The 24957-nt window shown below is 50.9% G+C and overlaps 1 protein-coding gene across 1 annotated transcript in view; it reads left to right on the top strand.

Annotated features, from left to right (window-relative positions):
• MYO18B (myosin XVIIIB) overlaps nucleotides 1-24957 on the top strand; it is a 259093-nt gene that overhangs the window by 58851 nt on the left and 175285 nt on the right. Inside the window, exons 13-17 of the mRNA XM_075996653.1 lie at nucleotides 6334-6507; nucleotides 9499-9589; nucleotides 12141-12333; nucleotides 15081-15161; nucleotides 17158-17305. Of these exons, the coding sequence (XP_075852768.1) occupies nucleotides 6334-6507; nucleotides 9499-9589; nucleotides 12141-12333; nucleotides 15081-15161; nucleotides 17158-17305 (687 nt within the window). The remainder of the gene's footprint in view (nucleotides 1-6333; nucleotides 6508-9498; nucleotides 9590-12140; nucleotides 12334-15080; nucleotides 15162-17157; nucleotides 17306-24957) is intronic.

The raw sequence follows: 24957 nt of genomic DNA on the forward strand, positions 1-24957 counted from the left end.
GGCTGAAAGACTGACAGCTGGAATGGCAGGAGTGAGGATTAGACCCAGATCCTCTTTGGTCCATCACTCATGTCACTGCCCAGTTCCCTTTCTCCCTGCCTTGAGTACCAACGCAGGGTTCTCAACCTTCCTTGGAAAGACGTTGGCCATTGCCTGTCTGAGCAAAGATGAAGCAATTCGTGGGGTTGGACTTTGTGTGCTGGCCAACCTTCAGGGAGCTTAGGGCAGAGGACACATTTTCCTGACAAAGCCCTCCATGTGCCCACCCACACACACCAGCAGGGTGTGTCTCAGCTGCACCTGGACATATCCCTCTACATCCGGCAGGATTTAGAAAGTTCAGCCAGAGTCCACTTACCACTCTTCTTTTCAGAAATAGCAATGGCCGATTTCCTTCCTGACTTCTAGCTTATAAAGGACAGGAAGGTCACTGCCACTGGGAACTCTATTTTAGAGAGCAGCTAAGGAGGGTGATGGGGCAGGAGGAGGGCAGGACATCACCCACCATCATCATCATCATCACCATCATCATCATCACCACCACCATCATCATCATCATCATCACTATCACCATCATCATCATCATCGCCATCACCATCATCACCATCACCATCATCATGATCATCATCACTATAACCATCATCATCACCATCAACACCACCACCATCATCATCATCATTACCATCATCATCACCATCATCACCATCACCATCATCACCATCAACACCACCGTCATAATCACAGTCATCTCCTATTTAGTTCACTTTCAGTCCCCATCACAGGAGTAAGAAATTCTCATTTAGTGCTAATAGCCTTTAATGCCTCTTTCTAATACTTGCTAATCTCCCTTTTGAACAAAGAGCGAGCAGACTTCAGGCTCACAGGTAACAGTATTTAATTAGAATCTATGACATTTTTGTGATTATACTGCATTAATTTCTACTTTCTATTCTTGACAGGTGATAATGAATTTTCATTTAAGATAGCACAATAACATTTCCCTTTACAATGTATTTACTTAAGTGAAAAAGGTAAGTGAGTCTCTTGAGAAAAGGGGTCACAAAGATAGGGCAAATTTCCTAAAGATAGTATTTGAAGGACTGATTTTGGTGAAGGGAAAATTCTTCCACTTAGTAGCAATCTGTTTTCTGGTGACTTCTGTGAGTTGATTTTCTCACCTATAAAATGCAAATAATTACAGTGCTTTCTAAGACTCTTGTGAAAATTCAATAATAATATTAATATGATAAAATACAACTAATAAGTATTGTGCTTTTTTTATGTGTCACACCTGGATCTCTAATGAAGGCTCTCTAACTCCAAAAGCCATGTGCTGAACAAAGATGCCATATTAAATAAAATTATACAACACATATATGTAACTGCTACATATAATAATATATGTAACTGCTATCACCACCACCATCATCATCATCACCATTATTACCATCATTATCACCATCATCCTCATACTCACCATCATCCCATCACCATTACCATCATCCTCATCATTACCATCACCATCACCATCCATCACCATCATCATCACCATTACCATCTATCACCATCACCATCACCATCACCATCTGTCACCATCACCATCATCATCCTCATCATCATCATCCATCACCATCACCATCATCCTCATCATCACCATCATCCCATAACCATCACCATCATCCTCATCATTACCATCACCATCACCATCCATCACCATCACCATCTGTCACCATCACCATCCATCACCATCACCATCATCCCATCACCATCCATCACCATCACCATCATCATCACCATCACCATCAGCCTCCATCACCATCATCATCACCATCCATCACCATCACCATCGCCATCACCATCCATCACCATCACCATCACCATCACCATCACCATCATCATCACCCTCCATCACCATCACCATCACCATCATCATCACCCTCCAACACTATCACCATCACCATCCATCACCATCACCATCACCATCACCATCCATCACCATCATCCCATCACCATCCATCACCATCACCATCATCATCACCATCACCATCAGCCTCCATCACCATCATCATCACCATCCATCACCATCACCATCGCCATCACCATCCATCACCATCACCATCGCCATCACCATCACCATCACCATCATCATCACCCTCCATCACCATCACCATCGCCATCACCATCCATCACCATCACCATCACCATCACCATCACCATCATCATCACCCTCCATCTCCATCACCATCACCATCACCCTCCAACACCATCACCATCACCATCCATCACCATCACCATCACCATCCATCACCATCACCATCACCATCACATCACCATATCCCATCACCATCCATCATCATCATCATCACCATCACCATCAGCCTCCATCACCATCATCATCACCATCCATCACCATCACCATCGCCATCACCATCCATCACCATCACCATCACCATCACCCTCCAACACCATCACCATCACCATCCATCACCATCACCATCACCATCATCATCACCATCCATCACCATCACCATCACCATCACCATCCATCACCATCACCATCACCATCCATCACCATCACCATCACCATCCATCACCATCACCATCATCATCACCATCCATCACCATCACCATCACCATCACCATCCATCACCATCACCATCACCATCCATCATCATCACCCATCACCATCACCATCACCATCACCATCCATCACCATCACCATCACCATCCATCACCATCACCATCATCATCACCATCCATCACCATCACCATCACCATCACCATCCATCACCATTACCATCACCATCCATCACCATCACCATCACCATCCATCACCATCACCCATCACCATCACCATCACCATCCATCACCATCACCATCCATCACCATCACCATCACCATCCATCACCATCACCCATCACCATCACCATCACCATCCATCACCATCACCATCACCATCCATCACCATCACCATCACCATCCATCACCATCACCATCACCATCCATCACCATCACCCATCACCATCACCATCACCATCCATCACCATCACCATCCATCACCATCCATCACCATCACCATCACCATCCATCACCATCACCCATCACCATCACCATCACCATCCATCACCATCACCATCACCATCCATCACCATCACCATCACCATCCATCACCACCACCCATCACCATCACCATCACCATCCATCACCATCACCATCCATCACCATCACCATCACCATCCATCACCATCACCATCCATCACCATCACCATCACCATCACCATCACCATCACCATCCATCACCATCACCCATCACCATCACCATCACCATCACCATCACCGTCACCCATCACCATCACTATAATCACAATAATCATATTCATTAGTTTTGAAAGTGGCAGGACTTTTTTTATTAGCCATGTTCATTCTCTGAGTCTTAGTTTCATCATCTGCAAAATGGGGATAGTTTACAAAAGGAGGATAATAACATGATACTGTCGTGACGACCAGTGCTGAGTGATGGGCACGTGGGAGGATGTCCACAGGCGGTGGCTATTGTGATGCATTCAGTCACTGCGGCCAGAGCCTCTCCTCTTTGGGTGGTGCTGAAGTCCCGGATAAAGTCCTTTTCCAAATTCCTAATTTTGCCATAAGACAGATGGATTTTTTTTAAGATGTCTGCTTGAAGAATTGGGCTCTCACAATCTCTTTCTGAAGGATTAAGTCCTGTCGATAGCTGTGATTCTTACTTCAAAGAAGGAAGCATTTATGGGAAGATAAGAGATGGGAAAAAGTGTTTTTGGGTTTTTTTTTCAATTTTAATTTTTAAAATTGGCAAAACACAGTTATACATACATATGGGACACATAGTTATGTGCATATATACATGATGTACAGTGATCAGATCCAGGTAAAGCATGCCCATTGTCTCAAACATTTATCATGTTTTTGTGTTGAGAACATTCAATATCCTCCTTCTAGCTATTTGAAACTATATAATATATTATTGTTAACTGTAGTCATCCTGCAGCGCTATAGAACACTAGAACTTATTCCTCCTGTCTAGCTGTAATTTTGTGTCCTTTAACAAATCTCTCCCTATCCCCTCTTTCCCCTGCCCTTCTCAGCCTCTAGTATCCTCTGTTCTACTTTTGACTTCTATAAGATCAATATTTTTTAACTTCCACATATGAGCGAGAACTTTCTGTTTCTGGTTTACTTCACCTGACATAATGTCCTCCAGTTGCATCTCTGTTGCTGTAAATAACAGGGCTTCATTCTTTTTTTATGGCTGAATACTATTCCTTCGTGCATAGAGATCACATTTTCTTTATGATGCATCTGTGTTGGACACCTCCGTTGATTGCATATCCTGGCTATCGTGAAGAGTGCTGCAGTAAACATGAGGGTACAGATGTCTCTTCAATATACTCATTTCTTTTCCTTCAGATAAATGCCCAAGGGTGACATTGCTGGATCATATGGAAGCTCTATTTGTGGTTTTTTGTGGAACCTCCATACTGTTCTTCACAGTGGCTGTGCTAGTTTACATTCCCACCAACAGTTGCCTCTTCTCTGCATCCTCATTGTAAGGATGGTGTTGGTGCCCCCCCCCACTCCCTAGATAAGAAAGAAAATGCTCACATGACCAGACCCACCAAAACAACTGCCAGACACAGCCTGCCCCTTCTGGAATCTGCAAATACCTCCAGCCCCTCCCATTTCTCAAGAACAAACAAAGGCCACAGTAGAAAATTCCCAGCTCTTCCCGCCAAAAGTCTCCAGCCCGCCTCAGACAGTATAAAAGCCCTCACCCCTTTCAAATGGGTGTGACCTCTCTGCACCCTCTCTCCAGACCTGTGAACCTCGCCCGGGAGCTCTCAATAAAGCCACGTTGTTTGGCCCTACTTTGTCCTTTCCTCTCAGCACCAAAAACTTTACACTCATCGGTATTTGTTACTTTTTGTCTGTTTGATAATAGCCATCCTAACTGGGGTGCAATGGTCCCTCACTGGGGTTTTGATTAGCATTTCCCTGATGATTCGTGATGTTGAGCATTTTTTCATGTATTTGTTGGCAAAAATGTTTTAAGGATGGCACTGTTATGTGTTTTAATAAATCATTTATTTTTTATTTGGATTACAAAATTAGTACTCAACCACTGTAGAAAATCCGGAAAATATAGTAGCTCCTTACCCAGCTGTGATTGTTAATGTTGCCCTTTCTGTTATATTTTGCAGCAGTTTAGACTGATTCACAAAGTTGACGTCATACTATGGTATAGTTTTCTCATCTGATTTTCATTTAACGTTCAACCGTAAGCATTGTCCGTGGTGTATAAAGCCTTCGTTGCTAATTTTCAGGGGCCTTATAATAGTCTACAGAGTGGCTGCCTCTGGCTTCTTCATCCCTGTCCAGTTCCTCCCTCGACCCCCTTTCATTCCAGCCACACTGGCATCCTTGGCATTCCTTTAACACAGCGTGCTCATTTCTGCCTCGGGGCCTTTGCACTGGGGCCTCCCCCTTCAACCTCTAAAGCACTTTCCTGGTTCTGTCTGTGGCCAGCTCCCTCTCGTCTTTCATGACCCAGTTGAAATATCACTTCTTCAGAGAGAGCTCACCCCACCACCATAGATACATAACGACTCGCTCAGTCTCTCTCTTGATCTTATCGCCTTGTTTTAGTGATACTTTCTCCTTGTTAGGGGGAAGGGGGAGCTTTGCAATTTTCTCTCCTGAAATTATCTTACGGATCTATCTGTTGACTTGTTTATTGTCCCACTCCCTCAAATAGACTGTAAGCCCCACGAGGACAGGCAGCTCATGTGTCCTGCTCCCTGATTTCCCAGTGGCCGACGCTGTGCCTGCCACACACTGGGAGCTCAGTAAACACGCACCGAAGAGGCGGGCGGCTGGCCACATGGTTGGATGGGTGGCTGGGGAGAGTGAACGGATAGAGAGGTGGACGGTCGGGAAGAGTGGACGGGTGCATGGATAGATAAATGGATACGTGGGTAGACAAATCATACTTTTAGTAACCGTGCCTCAATTCCACATGCAGAGGGCTTCCCCGGGATATTTTTAGTTGCTTTGAAGAAGTGAACAATGCAAATGGCGAGCGAGGAAGTAGGAGGAACAAGTCTCTTGGGAAACCTGAGTCCCACCCAGGGGACATCCCCCAGGGGCGCAGGCCCGGGCAGCTGTGCAGGCTCCCTGCTTGGGCGGGGGGTGGCCTGGAGATTGGGAAGACAGCCAGATTCTCCAGGGTCCTCTGGGCTCCAGCTGGCCCACTCCCAGGACCTCACGACCACACCTCTGCTTTGCCCCCCTGCGCAGTGGGCCGGAAGCAGTTCATGCGGTTCGAGTGGGCCAACCGCGCCGCCGAGGCCCTGGGCTGTGAGTACGAAGAGCTGAACACGTCCACCTTCAAGCACCACCTGCGGCAGATCATCCAGCAAGTGACGTTGGGGTCGAGCAGACGGGGCCTGGAGGAGGAGGAGACCAGCTCAGGTACCCCACCGCCGCCTCTCTGGGTGGGCTAGGTCCCCTCTGGTCAGCCGCCGGGACACACCGGTGTGCTTTCGTTCATTCGTCAAGGGTCCAGGAAGAGTCTGCTCTAGGCTGGCCTGCGCTAGACGCAGGGGAGCCGCCGTGGGTGGGAATGGACGTGGCTCCTGCCCGCGCAGAGCTAACGCTCTACCGGTCTCCTCCGCCCGGCGGCCACGGTGGCCGGGGAGCCCCGGGAGGGAGCATTTCCGATGCATTTCCAGTGCGTTTCGTGGTTGTCCAGCCCCTGCCACGTAGCGGGAAGACGGCCTTTCTGTTGGAGGAGCAGAAACAGGGCCAGGATGCGAGTGCGGGGTGGGAGAGGAGGGTGGAGTGTGCGCGGTGCCGGGCCAGCTCACGCTAGCTAGCGCCTGTGAGCCAGGCTTTGCATGCGCCCTGCGGGAAGCCGTGCAGTGGCTTCGGCAGGGCGCGGCAGGGCGCGGCGTGATTTGGCGTTAAGACGCTCAGGCTGGGTGAAGGCTGGGGAGGTAGCCGGGGCAGGAGCCCAGGCGGGAACCTAGGAAAGCCGCCAGGAGGTGGCGACGGTGGGTGACTGGGCAAGAGCTGGTGGGGATGGGTGAGGTAGACAGACGCAGGGGCTGGTTTGCAAGTGGAGGTGAGACTGGGGCCCTGAGGGAAAGTGAGGGATCAGGTGGCTTCTGGGGTTCGAGCCTGAGCAGCTGGAGGGGTGAGGGTGCTGCAAACTGACATGAGGAGAAGCGGGAGGACTCCGTGCTGCACCTGCAAGGTCGGGGCAGGGGGCCTGCTAGGCCTCAAGTCTCGAGAACTTTCCATGAGCAGCTCTCCTTGAGACAGCGGGGCGTGGGATTAGTGAGTAGCACTGTTTGAGCGGCGGTGTTTGGGGACCACCTCTTGGAGCTCCTTTGGATCCCCCACCGTCCAGAGACTGTGGCGTGATGGCTGATATCACATGGCCTCTGTCAGCCACTGTGTCTGCTCCAGTGTGAGCTGTGGTGTGCTCTAAAGTGCCTTCTCCTCTTTGACACACATGTAGGGCACATGCACACACATACTGCACACAGACACACACAGACACGCACAGTGCACTACATGCACGTGCACATAGCACACATGTGTACAGACACACAGAATCACACACTGTCCATGCACAAATACATGCATAGACACGAGCACGCATGCACAGACACACAGAATCACACACTGTCCATGCACAGATACACGCATAGACACGAGCACGCATGCGCAGACACACAGCATCACACACTGTCCATGCACAGATACACGCATAGACATGAGCACGCATGCGCAGACACACAGAATCACACACTGTCCATGCACAGATACACACATAGACACGAGCACGCATGCGCACATCCGTGCGCAGACACAAACACCACACACATAAGCCAGAGCCTGCACACCACGCCCGGGCCCACGTGCACTCACGGCTTTGTGAGTCTGAGTTAACCTCGCAGGCTGAGGTCTCCAGGGTGCGCATTCAGCAGGCAGGGGACCTTCGGGCTTTGGAGGGGTGCAGGGAGGCTGTGGGTTGCCTAGCAGCAGGCCAGATTGGGGGTGGAGTTAAAGGTGAGAAGGGAGTTGCTTGCAGGGCCCAGGCTGCGGCTGCCGGGAATGCACAAGCAGAGCTACATCTGCAGGAGGGAGCGTGCGCCGGTTTGGAAGCTGCATCCCCAGTGCTGTGGACGGAACCAAAACTTAAGGGTCAGGATTTGGGGTCTGACTCTGCCCGTCACTCCTCACCCTGCCTTGTCCAACGCACCCTCACCGAGGGTGGCTGTTTTAATGGGACGCACGCGCGTGCGTGTGTGCTTAAACAAAATTGAGACTGCAACTGTGATTGCAGTTTTGTTAGCTTTTGCATCCCTGCTACCATTGTAGGAAGGCACTTTTCCAGTCCCATCCAATATTCTTCATATCTTTGTAAGGACGGACTACTAAGTATCTGAGCCATTTGCTGCTGTTGGACTTCCAAGTCATTTTTTTTTTTTTTGAGACAGAGTGTCGCTTTGTTGCCCAGGCTAGAGTGAGTGCTGTGGTGTCAGCCTAGCTCACAGCAACCTCAAACTCCTGGGATCAAGCGATCCTCCTGCCTCAGCCTCCAGAGTAGCTGGGACTACAGGCATGTGCCACCATGCCCGGCTAATTTTTCTATATATATTTGTTGGCCAATTAATTTGTTTCTATTTCTAGTAGAGACGGGGTCTCGCTCTTGCTTAGGCTGGTTTTGAACTCCTGGCCTCAAGCAATCCGCCCGCCTCGGCCTCCCAGAGCGCTAGGATTACAGGCGTGAGCCACCGCGCCTGGCCCAAGTCATCTTTACAAAGCGATTTTCACGAACTTACTCAACAATGGGAAGAACCTGTGTCCCCCGAAGTCTTTGTCTCCCTGATTGTTTCTTTAGAACAAATCCCTAGGATCGAAATTATTAAGTCTCAGTATATGAAAAATTTATGGCTCTGAATATAAAATTTCCAAACTTCCCACCAGAATAGGGAAACAGAAAACGTGTATTGAGTGCCCCCCACAGGCCAGGCACTGGGGATTTACGCAGTCCCCATATTCTGTGCACTCCCAGGCACATGGGGAAACGCAGGCTAATAAAATCACCGAGATACTGAAGATCATGCTGTGTAAGCACTAAGGCACCAGGGAGAGAGCTGGGAATTGGCCTCAGGGCAGCGGTGGTAGTCCAGGAAGGCTTCCGTGAGGAGGTGGCGTCTGAACTGAGCCCTGAGAGGTGAGCCGGGAAGCACTTAGGATAGGAGGTAGGGCCGGGTCACACGGGCCCCCGCAGACCTGGTAAGATACTCGGACTTTGTCTTAAGAACCTGGGTGTGTAATTTCGGCAGTAGAGCAACACGGCAGGACGGGGGAGACTCCCCAAGCTTGATGTCCTTACCCCCCTGTCCGGTCTGGGCCAGGGATGCTGACCTTTCCTCTTCCTGACTCCAGGGCTCAAGATGACAGGCGTGGAGTGTGTGGAGGGGATGGCCGCGGGCCTGTACCAAGAGCTCTTTGCGGCTGTGGTCTCGCTCATCAACAGGTAACGAGGGCCTTTTCCCAGCCCCAGAGCGGCTGCCTCTTGCAGGAGCACAATTGAGTTCCAGCACCAGGCAGAGTAGTATTTTTTGAGCTGGTATGGGGGTTTTTAAGGTGGCAGTACTGGCTCTCGGTCCCGCCTTGGCCACTCACTGGCCACGGGACTTTGGCAAGTCGGTGCGCCTCTCTGACCTCCCTTTCCACGTCTGTGAGTAGCTCTGTCCCCCGGGGTCGTCGTGAGGATTAAGAGAAATAAGGGGTTTTAGTAAGTCTTCCCAACAGTGATTGCAAAGATACCAATAATAAAAGCTAATGGCTTGCGGGCGCCTACTAGGGGCCAGGGACCGCACTCATTGTCGCAAGCTCCTCGTGTCATTTAATGCTCACATGAGCCCGTTGTGCAGACGGGGAGAGCAAAGCATGCATGCAGAGGGGCAGCCTGGCTGCAAACACAGCTCCACACTCTCATCTCGTACCTTTGAGTGTCCCCTGTGTGAACAGACCATTGCTCTCATCCATGTGTTTTTCTAAATTTTCCTGCTGGGAACGGGGGAGCAGCATGGCAGACGTTTGGAGTGGGCCAGGACGTGCCTCTGAGACTCGTCTGTGGGGCTGCAGGCAGCAGGAGCCCCTGCTTTCCAGCATTGCGAGTGACGCAGCAAGCCCGTCCTCGGAAGTCCTTGGTCCCCAGCCTTTTTGGCACCAGGGACTGTTTTCCTAGAAGACAGTTTTTCCACAGACCAGGGAACAGGGTGGGGGGGAGGATGGTTTTGGGATGATTCAAGCGCATTACATGTATTGTGCACTTTATTTCTATTATTATTATTTTGAGACAGAGTCTCACTCTGTTGCCAGGCTAGAGTGCCGTGGCATCAGCCTAGCTCACAGCAACCTCAAACTCCTGGCCTCAAGCGATCCTCCTGCCTCAGCCTCCCGAGTAGCTGTGACTACAGGCATGCGCCACCATGCCCGGCTCATTTTTTTCTATATATTTTTAGTTAGCCAATTAATTTCTTTCTATTTTTAGTAGAGACGGGGTCTCGCTCTTGCTCAGGCTGGTCTTGAACTCCTGACCTTGAGCGATCCTCCTGCCTCGGCCTCCCAGAGTGCTAGGATCACAGGCGTGAGCCACCGCGCCCGGCCAATTTCTATTATTATTGCATTGTAATATACGATGAATAATGACGCAACTCACGATAGGACCCCTGCTCAGTTTCAGCGGGGCTAAAGCCGGAGCACAGGCAAAGGCTTCCCTCCCGCTCCGCCAGAGCTGCAAGTGTAATTAGGCTTCCGAAATCCTGGTAAAGGGAAGAGAGCAGCGGGTGGCAACGGAACGGTCAGGTTTCCCCAGGTTGCGGTGGACACAGAACCGACTCTCTGTGCCGCTGCCAAAGTGACCACCATCTGAGACCCCAGGCTCGTTATCTCGAAACCCAGGGGCCCCCGCGTGCTCAGAGAAGGCCGTGCTGGGGGCAGGAAGGGAGCTGCTGGCAGAGGGGGCTGCCTGAGCCACCAGGTGGACAGCTGCTGCACAGTCTGGGCCCTGGGAGCCCACATCTGTGAAATGGGTGTGTTCGTGTTAACGCAATACCCGCCACGGCATTTAGGGACGCCTGATAGGAATCTGGCTTTCGGAAGAACTAACCGACTTAATCTTCATGCGTGTCCACGTGGTAGCTGCTCTTGCTGACCCTGTTTTATAGGTAGACGACCTCGGCAAGGAGCAGGAAAGAGCCAAGTTTCAAACCGAGGGCCTTCCAAGGCCTCAATAGCTGATCGTACTCATGGTAATAGTGACGGATGGCATTGACCGAGCACTGGGCAGGTGGCAAACTTCACACTCTCAGCAGTGGATGCCTTAAAACATGTCCAACCCTCACCACAGCCCCGTGAGCTCACCACCATCATCAACCCCTTCCCGACTAAGATGGCGGAGGCTCAGAGAGGTTGGGCAACTCTCCCAAGACACACAGCCCCTCATTGCAGAGTGAGAGGGTTGAAGCCCACGTGTGACTGGCTTCAAAGTCTCTTAACTCCGGAATTTTCATGTGAACACTCCCTGCTCTGTCCACCCCGGTGGATTCATCCTTAGGACCCAAGGAAGCCAGAGCTTGAAAGAACTTTGCGGACTGATGCACTAAACACAATTGTCTTTCCATTTTAATCTGTCACTGAGAAAGCAAAGGAGGCTCTAGTCTTCGTAGCCTACTTTCTGGGTGATTTTAAGCTCATCATTTCTCCCCTTTGGGCCTGTGGAAAGAACTTTCTATACTTTGATCCCTCCTATCCTTATTGCAAACCTTGGGATCAGCCTACCACCCTCAATATCATTTTAACATTGGAAGCAAACCCGTGCTCAGAGGGGTTAAGCAACTTGCCCAAGGTCACACAGCCTGTAAGTGGTGAGTTTGATTTTGAAACCAGATCTGCCGGATCTCCAAACCCACCCAGCATGCTGCCTCAGTTTCCCCGTCTCTGTGATGGGCGAGCAGAAGGCTTGGACCAGCCTGCTCTTGGATTCCATGCCATCTCGGGCCTCTCTCTTCTCTCCCTAGATCTTTCTCCTCCCACCACCTCTCCATGGCTTCCATCATGGTGGTGGACTCTCCGGGCTTCCAGAACCCCCGGCACCGGGGCAAGGACCGGGCGGCCACCTTCGAGGAGCTGTGCCACAATTACGTCCACGAGCGCTTGCAGCTGCTGTTCTACCAGCGGACCTTTGTGTCCGCGCTGGAGCGGCACCGCGCGGTACGGCTGGGCCGGGGCGGGCTCGTCGCCAGGGCTCGGGGGAGCGTGTGAGCTCAGACGGCAGGGGTGGGGTTCCCGCCCCCCGGGGACTCCGGCTCCACCTGTCTGCTTCAGGGGAGGGAGATGAACCCCTTACTCGGGGCCTGGCCCCCCCACCTCTGCTGCTCCCTCTGCAGCCCGGCCCCCCCACTGCCTCCTGCCGCCCCCGTCCAGATGCACCAGGGGGCGTGGGCTCCCCGAGGCCTTGTCCCCACAGTGGCCCCTTCTTTAAGATGGCCTGCCCCTCCACGCCCATTTCCCCAGGCTAACGCCCCCTCCGAGAGTCAGTCTGCATCCCCCCCCACCCGAAAGCCCCCCGTGCCCTGCAGGCGGGAACAGGGGTGCTCACCCCTTTGTCACCCAACGTGGCGATTCTCACCGAGTTGAAAAGGCCCGCACCCCATAAACCAGCGAGTCCTCTTCTAGGAGCACCGAGAGAAACCGTGTGTGAACCATGAACGTGCCAGCACGTTCCTGCCAGCCCTTCTTTTCTCATTAACAACGACATTTAAAATTTAAATATTTAACACTTACAGAGAAAAATGGATAGATCAGAAGTGTACGGCTCAATGAATTTATCCGAATGGGCGTTAGACGTGTGTGTCCATGCCCCCGGGGGAAATGAGAACATCGCCAGTGCCCCATATGCCCCCACATCTGCTCCTGCCTTCTTCCCTGAAGGCGACCACTTTGACGCCAGCAAGTACTAATGGCAAAACATTAGAAATGTTCGTGTCAGGCCCGGCGCGGTGGCTCACGCCTGTAATCCTAGCACTCTGGGAGGCTGAGACGGGCAGATTGCTCGAGGTCAGGAGTTCGAAACCAGCCTGAACAAGAGCAAGATCCCGTCTCTACTATAAATAGAAATAAATTAATTGGCCAACTAAAATATATATAGAAAAAATTAGCCGGGCATGGTGGTGTGTGCCTGTAGTCCCAGCTACTTGGGAGGCTGAGGCAGGAGGATTGCTTGAGCCCAGGAGTTTGAGGTTGCTGTGAGCTAGGCTGACAGCTAGGCTGTATTAAACATTCAATATGTGCTAGCAGCTATTATATGCTCCCCTTTAATATTTTACTTATTTCCTATTATCATAGTAATTCAGGTTATTTATTAAAACACTGGAAGAGCATATAAATAGAAAGAAGCCAAAAACACAATCTCCTTTAGCACACCACTGTTACTGTTCTCTGAATTTTACCAGTCATTTTTCAGTATATTATCTTTTCTTCAGATTTCTGATCTTCCTCTATACACAGTTTTGTTGTCTGCTATTTTTCTCATGGTATGACATTATTCGTATCACCTCATTCCATGTGCAAAATCTTAGTAAACATGCCTTTCAGTGGTTGTATTTGATTCAATCTTCACTCTCCTGTGGACATCTGGGTGGTTTCCAAGTTCAAGGCATTATAAACAACAGTGTGATGAACATCTCTGTGTCCAGATATTTCTGGTTTCTTTTACGTGACAACTATTGTCCATAGTTTATGCTTGTTCCCTCTAGCACCAAGCACCCGTGACAGTAATTGTTAGGTCCTCGGGAAACATTTACAAAGTCTGTACTGAATTGTCAGTATTCAACAAAACTCTTACCAGGATTGCTAACAACCACCCATGATAAACAATATCAGGACATTTTTGGAAGGTCAGTCTATAGCCTTTCTTCTCCTGCAAAGGCTAAGAAGTGATGATAATTAAAGAAACAAATAACCAACCCCAATGGAAACTGGACAAAGGTCTTAGGTAGACATTTCTCCAAAGAAGGTTGACAAATGCACATAAGAAGACGCTCAATATGACAAAAGATAAGGGAAATGCACATCAAAACGACACTGAGACACCACCTCACACCCATTAGGATGTCTACTATCAGAACAAACAAACAAACAAACAAACACCTGGAAAAAAACATGTGCTGGTGAGGATGTGGAGAAATGGAAACTTTGGTCAGAATATAGTTGGGGAAAACAGGATGACGTGCCTCAAAATATTAAAAATAGAATTGCCACATGATCCAGCCATCCCACTTCTGAGTATATACACAAAAGAACTAAACTCAGGAACTGAAAAAGGTATTTGTACACGTATGTACACAGCAGCGTCATTTACAAATAGCCAGTATGTGGAAGCCACCTAAGTATGGATTGCAATTGACAGAAGAATGCACAGACAAACACAGAGATGTGTACACACACAGGGAAGTAGTATTCAGCCTTAAAAAGAAGGAAATGCTGACAAAACGGTACAACATGGATAAACCTTGAAGACATTCTTTTAAGTGAAATGTCAGACACAATAGAACAAATAATGTGCGATTTCACGTATATAAGGTACTTAGGATAGTCAAATCATAGAGACAGAAGGCAGAGTGGTGGTGGCCAGGGGTTGGGACTGGGGGAGCAGGGAAACAGGAGCTATTGCTTCCCAGGTGCAGAGCTTCCGTTTTGAAAGATGAATAAAGTTCTGGAGATGGTCGGTGGTGATGGTTTCTCAACAATGGGAATGTCCTTAACACCCCTGCACTGTACACTTACCAGTGGTTAAAAATGGTTAATGTCACGCTATGTCTATTTTACCATCATTTAAAAAAATAATTTGACAAGGCCAAGGGGTGATGGAAGTTTTCGCTGCTTCATTTTTCTCCAGAAGTTTTCTTTTCCATCCAGTTCACTGAAAGCGCTAACGTTTAAGTGCTGTGGTTTTCCAGGAAGGCGTGCCTGTGCAGTTTGACCTCCCGGAGCCCTCCCCAGGGGCCACCGTGGCCGTCGTGGATCAGAATGCCTCGCAGGTAACGCAGGGCCTAGCCAGCCCAGGGGGCTGTCAGGTGCCACGTGGCCTTCTTACCGAAATGCCAGTGGATTGGAGTCTTTAAACCACTGGTGCCTGGGGCCCGCCCCCAGACCTCTGTGTGGGTTGGTTGGGGGTGTGGCCCTGACCTTGGAGATTTCAATGTCCTCAGGTTGAGAACCACAGCTCTGCACTGAACCTGTGTCAGAATCAGGCGTGTGCTTGGGAGCCCGTGGTCTGAGCGGACGGGAGTTCAGCACCAAGGCCAGGGCCCTCCAGCAGCTGTGGTCTGGACCGATCAGGGTCTGGTTGAAGACCCCTGTGGCCAGGCAGAGACTGGGACCCTTGGGGAATGAAGAACGGGGCTGATGTTGAGTCCAGACCCCTGACCCCCTTTGGGGGCGGACGGGCTTTGGTTTGGGGGATACCTGAGTGTTTACCCCACTCTTCCTTTCCCCAGAACCTACTTTGCTGACCCCAGATCTGCAACTCTGCTCAAGCCAGAACTGTCCTTGACTATTCCGCTTGACCTTTTTGTTTTCCCCTTCACGTTTTGGTGTGAAAGTGCTTGCTTGGGCTGTGGGCCCTGCCAGACTTGGGTCCAATCTTGGTGACCCTGGGCGCGTCACTTCGCCTCTCTGAGCCTCAGTTTTCTCATCTCCACAATGGGCACAATACTTTCCCTGGAGTTGTGAATGTCAGTGAGATATTGCACGTCACATACCTGGCGTGATACTTGGCACATAGGAGGTGCCCTGCAGGTGGCATTTCTCATGACCTTTGACACCGCAGGCTGCCCTTTTCTTCGTTCCTTGTCTGCTGTTGACCAGGCGTGGTTTGCACACTTTCCCTTTGTCCACAGTGGCCTGCACCTGTCATTGCAAAGCTCTCTTGTGCGCAAGCCCTGCCAGCTGCTTGCCATGTGTGTTTCTAGGTGGCATCTCCCTGGTTTGTCCCCCCTCAAACCCCCGGCTTCCTCATTGGTGCTTCTCCTTGCAAGGGGAAGCCCTGCAGGAAGTTGGAGTGGTGTTGCTTGGGAAGGGTGAGGCAATGCCAGGGCCGTCCTGTGGCTGGGAATAGCCACTTTTGAGAATGAGCTGCTATCGGTGTCAACCCCAGTAATTAGAAGGCCAAGGAGAAGGGCCAGGATACCTGGAACCCAGTCCCAGCTCTGCCCCTGTGACTCTCCACGGGACCTTGGATGTGACCCTGAGCCTCCAAGGGGTGTGGATTTCCCAGTTAGGGTGACCAAATGTCCGGGTTTGCACAGGACTCCCCTGGCTTCAGCACCGGAAGCTTCATGTCCCAGGCACACCAGGACAGTTGGTCACTTTGCATATTCCATTTCCTCTATAACCACTGGGCGCCGTTTTTGGTTGTGCCAATTCCTTGGGGGCCCTTGGGCACGGCCTTTGAAGTCCCCAGGCCTCTCTCTTTTCCACTTGCAGAATTACAGTGTTGACTAGATGCTCTCTGAAGCTCGCAGCTAGATTTAAAATCCCATTTCTGTGCTACTGAGTCAAGTTCACCTTCTTCTCTGAAATGTTGCTTGAATGCTCGTTGTTTTTTCCTCCAAAGATTTTAGTTTAAAAGAAAGACAAAGACCTCTAAGAGGGAGCGATGCGGGTGGAATTAATCCTTTCTTGTTTGGCTGTGCACAAATGGACCGGCCGCTTGGGTGTATCTAGAGATGTGCAACTTGCAGAGGGTCCCCCTTGGGTAATCCTCACCGTAGCTCTCTCAGGAAGGTATTTCCAGTCTTCATTTTACACAGGCGGGAACGAGGCTCAGAGAGGTACAGCAAGTCGCCCAAGGTCACAGAGGAGATGAGGACAGAGGCAGGATTCAGACCCCTTGCCACTGAGAGGGGGTCGCGGTTCTGTGGCTTCGACTCTGGGACCCGGGTGCCCCCTGTGCCCTGTCGGTGGGAGGAGAAGCCCAGGACTGGCCTCTGAAGGCCATCGTGGCCCCTCAGCATGCCCTGGGTCTCCCGCCAGGTCCGCATGCCGGCTGGAGAAGGTGCTGGCGACGCACAGGGCCTTTTCTGGGTCCTGGACGAGGAGGTCCGGGTAGAGGGATCCAGTGACAACACGGTCCTCGAGCGTCTGTGTGCGGCCTTTGAGAAGAAAGGCGCTGGGGCCGAAGGTAAGGGAGCAAGGGGGTCGGGGTGGGGGCTGAGTCCATCCTGGTTATTGGATCTGTCCTTGTCGGCTGTGGGAAAAGCCCCTGACAAGGCCCGCACATAGGCTCTGAGTGCAGAAATGCACATGCATGTGCCCGTGTGTGCTTTGACTCATTTATGTGTTCATTCGGTCATGCATTCTGGGAACACATTGAGCAGCCACTGTGTGCTGGGTGCTGTTCTATACAGTGGTGAGCCAGCCTCCCATGGCCCATGTCCTCTGGACAAGCTCACAGGTAAGCACATGGGCACAGTGAGCCCGAGACTGCGCTGTGATGGTACCTCAGGCAGGTCTACTCTCTTCAGCAGCCAGAGGGAGATGCGTGCGGGCAAATCTAGCAGAGAGCTAGTTGCACGGTGCAGGACAAGGTTGGCGATGTCGTCTGGGCTCAGACCACAAGGGCCCTTGCTGGAGATGCAAAAACTTTGGCCTCAATCCTGGAGCAGCAGGAAGCCACGAGTGACACCAGGCAGTGGGAGGCAGGGTCTGATTCATGTTCTGGAAAGTTCTGTGGTGTGAAGACATGGTAGGAAGGCAGCCATCCAGGTGAGAGAGGAGCTGGCCTGGCCCAGGGAGGTGGGCAGCCTCGGGAGGCATTTAGCGCGTCGAGTCCACAGCACTTGGTGATGGTCACATGGGCAGGATGGGCAGCGAGGTGGGAGATGGAGACAGCAAGCCAGAGCAAGAGGTCACGGGATTTGGCATCCATCAGCCCCAAGTTCAAGTCTGGCTCTTCCTGCTTTGCCCTGCGCTGAACAAACCTCTGGTGGTCTTAGTGGATGTGCTTGCAACACGGGAAGGAAATCACCCTGGCCCCTCTTCCTCTAGAATTTCTGCTACAATAATTTGGTGAGATAATGTGTGCAGAGCTTTGTCATCAGCTGCAGGGTGTTGCAAGTTTACTGATGAGGACAAGGATGTTGACAGCATGAAGAATGTGATTGTGTCATTTAAGGGGTTGAAGGAGTGCTGTCTGTATTCCACGCAGGGCAGAGTTTTATGTCTTCTGGTAGGGTTCTGTCATGCATTTGGAGATAAATAAATATCCTTACCCCTCAGATAAGGAGGAAGCCGAGCTCCACAGAGGTAGAGATGCTCGTCCAAGGTCACCCAGATGAGCAGTGTCAGAAGGCAGATCCCAAACAAGGTTTGTCTGGATTTAAAACCCCACCGTGCATTTAAGTCAGCAAATAGGCTTTGAGATCTTATCAGTCCCAACTGGCTCTGGCGGCCAGGCTGCGGGCTCTTTCATTCGTTAGTTTGTTCAGAAAGGGAGCACGTAATGCGTGGCAGCCACTGTCCTCACTCCGGAGACACAACAGTGAGCAAAGCAAATACCTCTGCGCCCATGGGACTGCCGTTCCAGCAGAGGAGATAGGTCACAAGGCACATGGTTCTGTAAGACGCAGATTGATGCCCATGATTCTGATGGAGGTCACTAAGGGAATGGGGGTTGGCAGAGACTCGGCTCTGGAACATTCCAGTGTTAAGGGGTCAGGGGCAAGGGGTGCAACCAGCACAGCTTGAGGGGGTGTGGCCGGGGAGGTAGGAGGGGAGCTGGGAGAACGTGGCGCCATGGCAACCACAGGAGAGAGGGGTGGACTGCACTAAACGCGGCTGAGAGGTCCAGCGAGCTGCGGGCTGAGAGGCGCCTGTTGATTTGGCCACGTGGTGGTCCGAGTGCATCTCGATGGAGTATGTGGGGTGAGCGTCCAACTGGAGTGGATTATAAGACCTCAAGACACCCGGAGAAAAGCTGCTGTCCACTGAGCCAGTGCCAGGGGAAGCTCCCATCCTATGGTGACCAGCCGAGGCCTCTGTTGGTGACATTCGCGGTGGATTCACGCGTTCACGTTGGGACGTTTTCTAAGCGGTGCAGCGGCGGCAGCATCTGACGGCTCCTGCAGCTCTCCTTGGGGCAAATTCAGAGCGCCAACACCCAGGTCATCCCCAGAGACCTCCGCCCTGCGAAGGGCTGGCCCAGCGCTGACTTTCCCACCAGGCAGGAAGGCAAGGTGCCTGGGGTCCTCGGCGTTTTGGGGGACCCATGAAAATGTTTTAATTCTGTTAAACGTAGAAGAGGGGCAGGCACTGCGGTTCCCACCTGTGATCCTAGCACTTTGGGAGGCTGATACGGAAGGATTGCCTGAGACTAGGAGCTCAAGACCAGCTTGAGCAAGAGCAAGATCCTTGTCCCTAAAAAAAAAAAAACAACAAAAAACATTAAGTAATTAGCCAGGTGGGGTGGTATGTGCATGTAGTCCCAGCTACTTGGGAGGCCGAGGCAGGAGGATCGCTAAAGCCTAGGAGTTTGAGGCTGCAGTGAGCTATGATGATGCCAGGGCACTCTACCTGGGTCAAGAGAGTAAGACTGTCTCAAAAACAAACAAACAAACAAACAAACAAACAAACAAACAAACAAACAAAATATATATATATACACACACACACATTTATATTTTAATATTAATCTATTTATCTTTATACCAACAGTCATAAAATATGATTATGTATGTGTATAAATATATACACACATATGCATATACGAGGGCTGTCCAGAAAGTATCCAGCCATATAATATGTTCTCATGGTATTAACAATGGCCGGATACTTTCCAGACAGCCCTTGTCTATACAGTCACCTGCTCCATAATGACGTTTCAGTCAATGACGGTGGCCCCATAAGATTATGATGCCATATTTTCACTATACCTTCCCTATGTTTAGATATGTTGAGGTCCAGAAATCCTTACCATTTTATTATAACTGCCTACAGGATTCAGTATGGTAACATGGTGCACAGGTTCACAGCCCAGGACTGTGAATCAGCCACACCATATAGCCTGGGTGTGCGGCAGGCCTAGGTTCGTGTACCTGCACTCTGTGATGTTCACACAACAAAATCACTTAAGGACACATTTCTCAGAATGTGTCCTCAACATTAAGCAATGCATGGCTGTGTGTGTACATGTATGTGTGCATATGTATGTGTGTGCATATGCATGCGTGCATGTGTGTGTGTGTGCGTGTGTGTATTTTATGCAGGAAGACACCTGTGATAGCAAAAGTGCCTAGGCCCAGGGCAGTCATAATGTGGCCCTGGACTATCCTCGTTCTGGCATTCGACTTGATCCGGGAGATGATCGACTCCCCTCCATCCAGGGGCCAGGGTGTGACTTATGTCACCCCTTTGCCAGCTGGTGCAGGAGGATGGAGGGGAGGCAGGAGAGGCAGACACTGTCACCTGTGGAGACCTTTGTCAGAGCCGGACCTCATGGGCTTCACTGCACCCACACAGCGAGGCATCCAAGCACTTCCCAAGGCCAGGTGGCTTCCCGGGGCCCCGCAGGTGCCGAGCACAGAGTGAGCACGAAACCAGGTGGCCTCTCTCCAGAGGCCGGGCAGACCCGTGACCCTCTCTGGGCTGGAGTGGCCCCTGTGTGCATGTTGATGGGCTCAGGAGAGGGCGTTTCGGGGGGCAGACGGGGTAGGAGGTAGAGGTGTGGAGAGCCAGGGCTTTGGACCACGGAGCCGGAGCTGGCTCCCTGCTGGCTGCTCGGTTGCAGTGTGAGTGACCTCTGGGAAGTCACGCCCCCTGCAAAACGGCAGTCACGGCAAAACCTGTCTCAGGGGCCGTTGTGACCACGCTGATTTAAAGTGTCAAAGGGGCGTTTCCACCTCCTCCTCCTGCCCTCTCTGCTCGAGGTCACCCCTCAGACACCGGCCCCGTGCTCTGTCTGAGGCTGTCCCCTGGGAGCCCACCGCCCATCACACTCCCTTCCCTATTCCCTTCCGGGCCCTCACTGGGCCCTCCAATATGGGTGCTTCTTGGCTTTGCCCCGTTCTCCCCATGCCCCGGGAGCTCCCTGAGGGCAGGGGTGTCTCTGTCCGCTCGCTGCCCATGGCCCTGGGCGTGGCACGGGGGCATCTGCGTTTTTCCTTCCCGTCTCTCGTTCCCATCACACGATCTCTGTGTTGCCGCTCAGACATGCCACGCACGTGTGCGACAGTTGGACAGCACGTTCCCCTCAGGGCCCTGGTGTGCTCAGTTCCTCCCTCCAGGTTCCAGCACGATGGGGTCTTGGGCTCTCTCTGACCACCTTGTGTAGGAGCACACCCCCCCGCCCCCCTCCTGCACTCCCGGCTCCCCCACCCCACCCCCGCTGTCCCCTTCCCCACGGCAGTGGTCCCCAGGGCTCGCCCCACACTTGTCCCTCGGCCATCTGCCCGCTCTGTGAGGATGGGGGCTGGGCTGCTCTGCGGCGGCGGCTCCTGGCCTGCCTGGCAGGTTGAGTGCACCGTGGATGCTTGTTACAAAATTGATGGATATGTGGAAACTCAGTGATCCGGGTTTGAGTGAAATGGAATTCTCAAATGGAGTGTTTTCTGGATCCTGCCATTTAGGCAAAAGAGACAGAAAGTAGGGTCGGAAGCAGAAGGTGTCTTGTAGGGCGAGGCTATGGAGGGCAGAGGGGGGTTCCGCTAGATTCGTGGCCCCTCTCCTTTTCCTTAAGGCCTGATGGTGCCCATCCCAGACTCCCCTAGCAGGCCACTATGAGGATCTCAGTTCCCAAGGGACAGACTCTATTACATCCTTTGCCCCGAACTGATGGAACACATTAATTCAGACATTTTTGTTGGGAAAAAAAAAGTTCTTTCCCTCTAGGGTTTTCTGATCAGCTCTGAGTTAATGAGAACATTCAATCCACCGGAACACTCGCTGCCTCTGGCTCACGCAGCACTCACCACTACGACCTCTTAGCTTCACCTAACGCGCATTTGCCGAGTGTCCCTACAAGGGCCAGTGAGGCTGGGGTCAGCCCTCATGAAGCCCAGCCCCAGGGGACATTCAGGTGACAGGCAATCATCAACGCAGGCGGTGACCTGCAGGAGCCAAGGGGGGCCCCGTGTGGGGGCTCAGACTCCTGGGGTAGGTGACGAAGGCGGAAGCCATGAAAGAAACATGCCAGGCAAGGCCCTAACCCCAGGAGTTTCCACAGAGCTTCTGAAAACAAGAGGCTTCTTTCAGAATGCTTTGATGAATAAAACTGTGGCTTGAAAACCAACTCTGGGAGAAAGGAGTGAATGAGGGTAACAGGCAGGCCTGGAACCTGGGAGCTACCGTGTTTCCCCGAAAATAAGACAGGGTCTTATGTTTATTTTTCCTCAAGAAGACACCCTAGGGCTTATTTTCAGGGGATGTGTTTTTTTTTTTTTAAGTATGGTACAACAATCTACATTTATTCAAATATAGTTAAGTTGTCTTCTTCTGGAACATCATCAGAACTCTCCAAACCCCAAATTCCATCCTGAATTTCTTGCGACTCTTATTTCCTTTAGAACCATTGGCCCCAGTCTCTCATGTCCAGCAATAGAGCTCTCATGGGGCAGATGAGAAGGGCAGCTCGTCTTCTTTACCGCCCTGCGATGAAATGCACGGGTTGTGCAGGTGCGCTGCGTAGCCACGCCCGTCACTAGGGCTTATTTTCGGGGTAGGGCTTCTATTGCGCAGATGCTTAGAAACTCTGCTAGGGCTTATTTTATGGGGAGGTCTTATTTTCGGGGAAACATGGTATTTCCCCGAACAGGACAGTTCCCAGGACAGTTCCTGGGAAATGTGGCATCTCCTTGCGCCGCCAGCACCCTGGACAGAGGCAGGCTTTGGGACCAGCAGAGCTGTTTCCTCATCCTGGTATGCAACATTAGCCAAACTGCCTCATCTCTCTGAACTTTAAAGTCAGCTTCTAGAACTAGCTAAGGAGATGCTCATGTCACCAGCCAGCGCGGGGACTGCGTGGAATCGCTCGTGGCAGTGTGTCCAGCAGAAAGTGCTGGGAGCTGGGGCTTAACCGACATCATCATCCTCTCTTCTGTCTCCCCCATCTCTCCTGGGTCCTCGTTCAGAGCCCAGATCTGTGCTAGCTGCTGACCATCATGATGCCTAAACCAACCCCTCTCCTCTAGTTGCTTCCAGTTCAGTGTAGGGTGGCAGCTGTGTAAACCGACACCCGCAGCATTGTGGGGACATCAGGGACATTTGTGCCACAACCTGGTGTGTGCTTTGTCATCTGGCTCCAAAAGGGGTGCTTTTTCTCTCCCATTGGAAGGCGACTCCCTTGAGGGCAGGGACTGCACACCTCTGAAATGCTCATGGGGAGGTCTTGATGCAGCAAAACTTCACTTACCTAGAAGTATTCTTTGCTGGTAACTTCAGTCATCCGGGACACAGAGGCAATTGGCTAGAGAGCACAAAAGACCTCTAAGGAGCCAAACAGGTGGCAGAAGGTATGCCCTTTCCTCACCTGCAGACTCATGGGAGCCTGCGGACTCTCAGACTGTCTATTTTGCATGGAGTTCCAAGAAACGCAGGCCCTTTGTTTTCTAGCTTACTGCAAGTTAGAGGTAGCAAATTGGGATTTGAGAGAAGGTCTCAAGACCCTCATGCATGCGGATGTGTTGACAATAGCAGGAAAGGAAAGCAAAGCTATGTCATCCAGAATTGACATAAGGAGCAAAATAATAGAATCATTCCAAATGATAATTAGTCTGGGGGCATCCGGTGCAGGGACCACCATCCTAAATGTGTGACCTCCACCTAAGAGCATCACGACAGTTGGAATGATATCATAAATGACCATTCATTCATTCCACAAGCACTTCTCGACTCTGTTCATGTCGCAAGCATGACAGTGAACACCAGGGATATGGAGGTAAACACTTTGTGACTCTGGAGCATCGGCAAAGAGTTAAAGGCAGTAAAGGGTTAAATGCAGAGTCTTCCAAGAGTATGCTGCACATTTATTTGGTTGATGGTGTTCAAGATGATTTTCGGTGGCACGTGACTAAATATTTTAAAAATATTCTATCATTATGTATTTACTTCCATGCACATCAGAAAGATTAACCACTTCGGTACCAGCGTCGACTATAGTCGACTGCCACAGATGAACACTCACGGCGACTTTAGCCAACAGCTGTGATAAGACTTTTCTAATTTTTCATTTATCAAAATAAAATTGTGAACATTTAAAAATAACGTAATGGGCCGGGCGCTGTGGCTCACGCCTGTAATCCTAGCTCTTGGGAGGCCGAGGCGGGCGGATTGCTCAAGGTCAGGAGTTCAAAACCAGCCTGAGCAAGAGCGAGACCCCGTCTCTACTATAAATAGAAACAAATTAATTGGCCAACTAATATATATATAAAAAATTAGCCGGGCATGGTGGCGCATGCCTGTAGTCCCAGCTACCCGGGAGGCTGAGGCAGAAGGATCACTCGAGCCCAGGAGTTTGAGGTTGCTGTGAGCTAGGCTGACGCCACGGCACTCACTCTAGCCTGGGCAACAAAGCGAGACTCTGTCTCAAGAAAAAAAAAAAAAAAAAAAAAAAAAAAGAAAAAGATTACAAAAAAAAATAAATAAATAAATAACGTAATGAAAACATATATGTGTATGTTACCTATTCTGATTACATTACAAGTAAAGCTGCCTGCAAAGTAAAACGAGCTTTCAGTGCTTTCAAGCTTTCCTCATCACACAAGAGCAAAACAGATTCGTCGTCAATGCACAGCACAGCTATCGTGTGGACTATTAGTGCCAGCTGTGGGCAAGGTTTCATGG

This window comes from Microcebus murinus, chromosome 22, assembly GCF_040939455.1.
Source record: "Microcebus murinus isolate Inina chromosome 22, M.murinus_Inina_mat1.0, whole genome shotgun sequence".
Lineage (NCBI taxonomy): Eukaryota > Metazoa > Chordata > Mammalia > Primates > Cheirogaleidae > Microcebus > Microcebus murinus.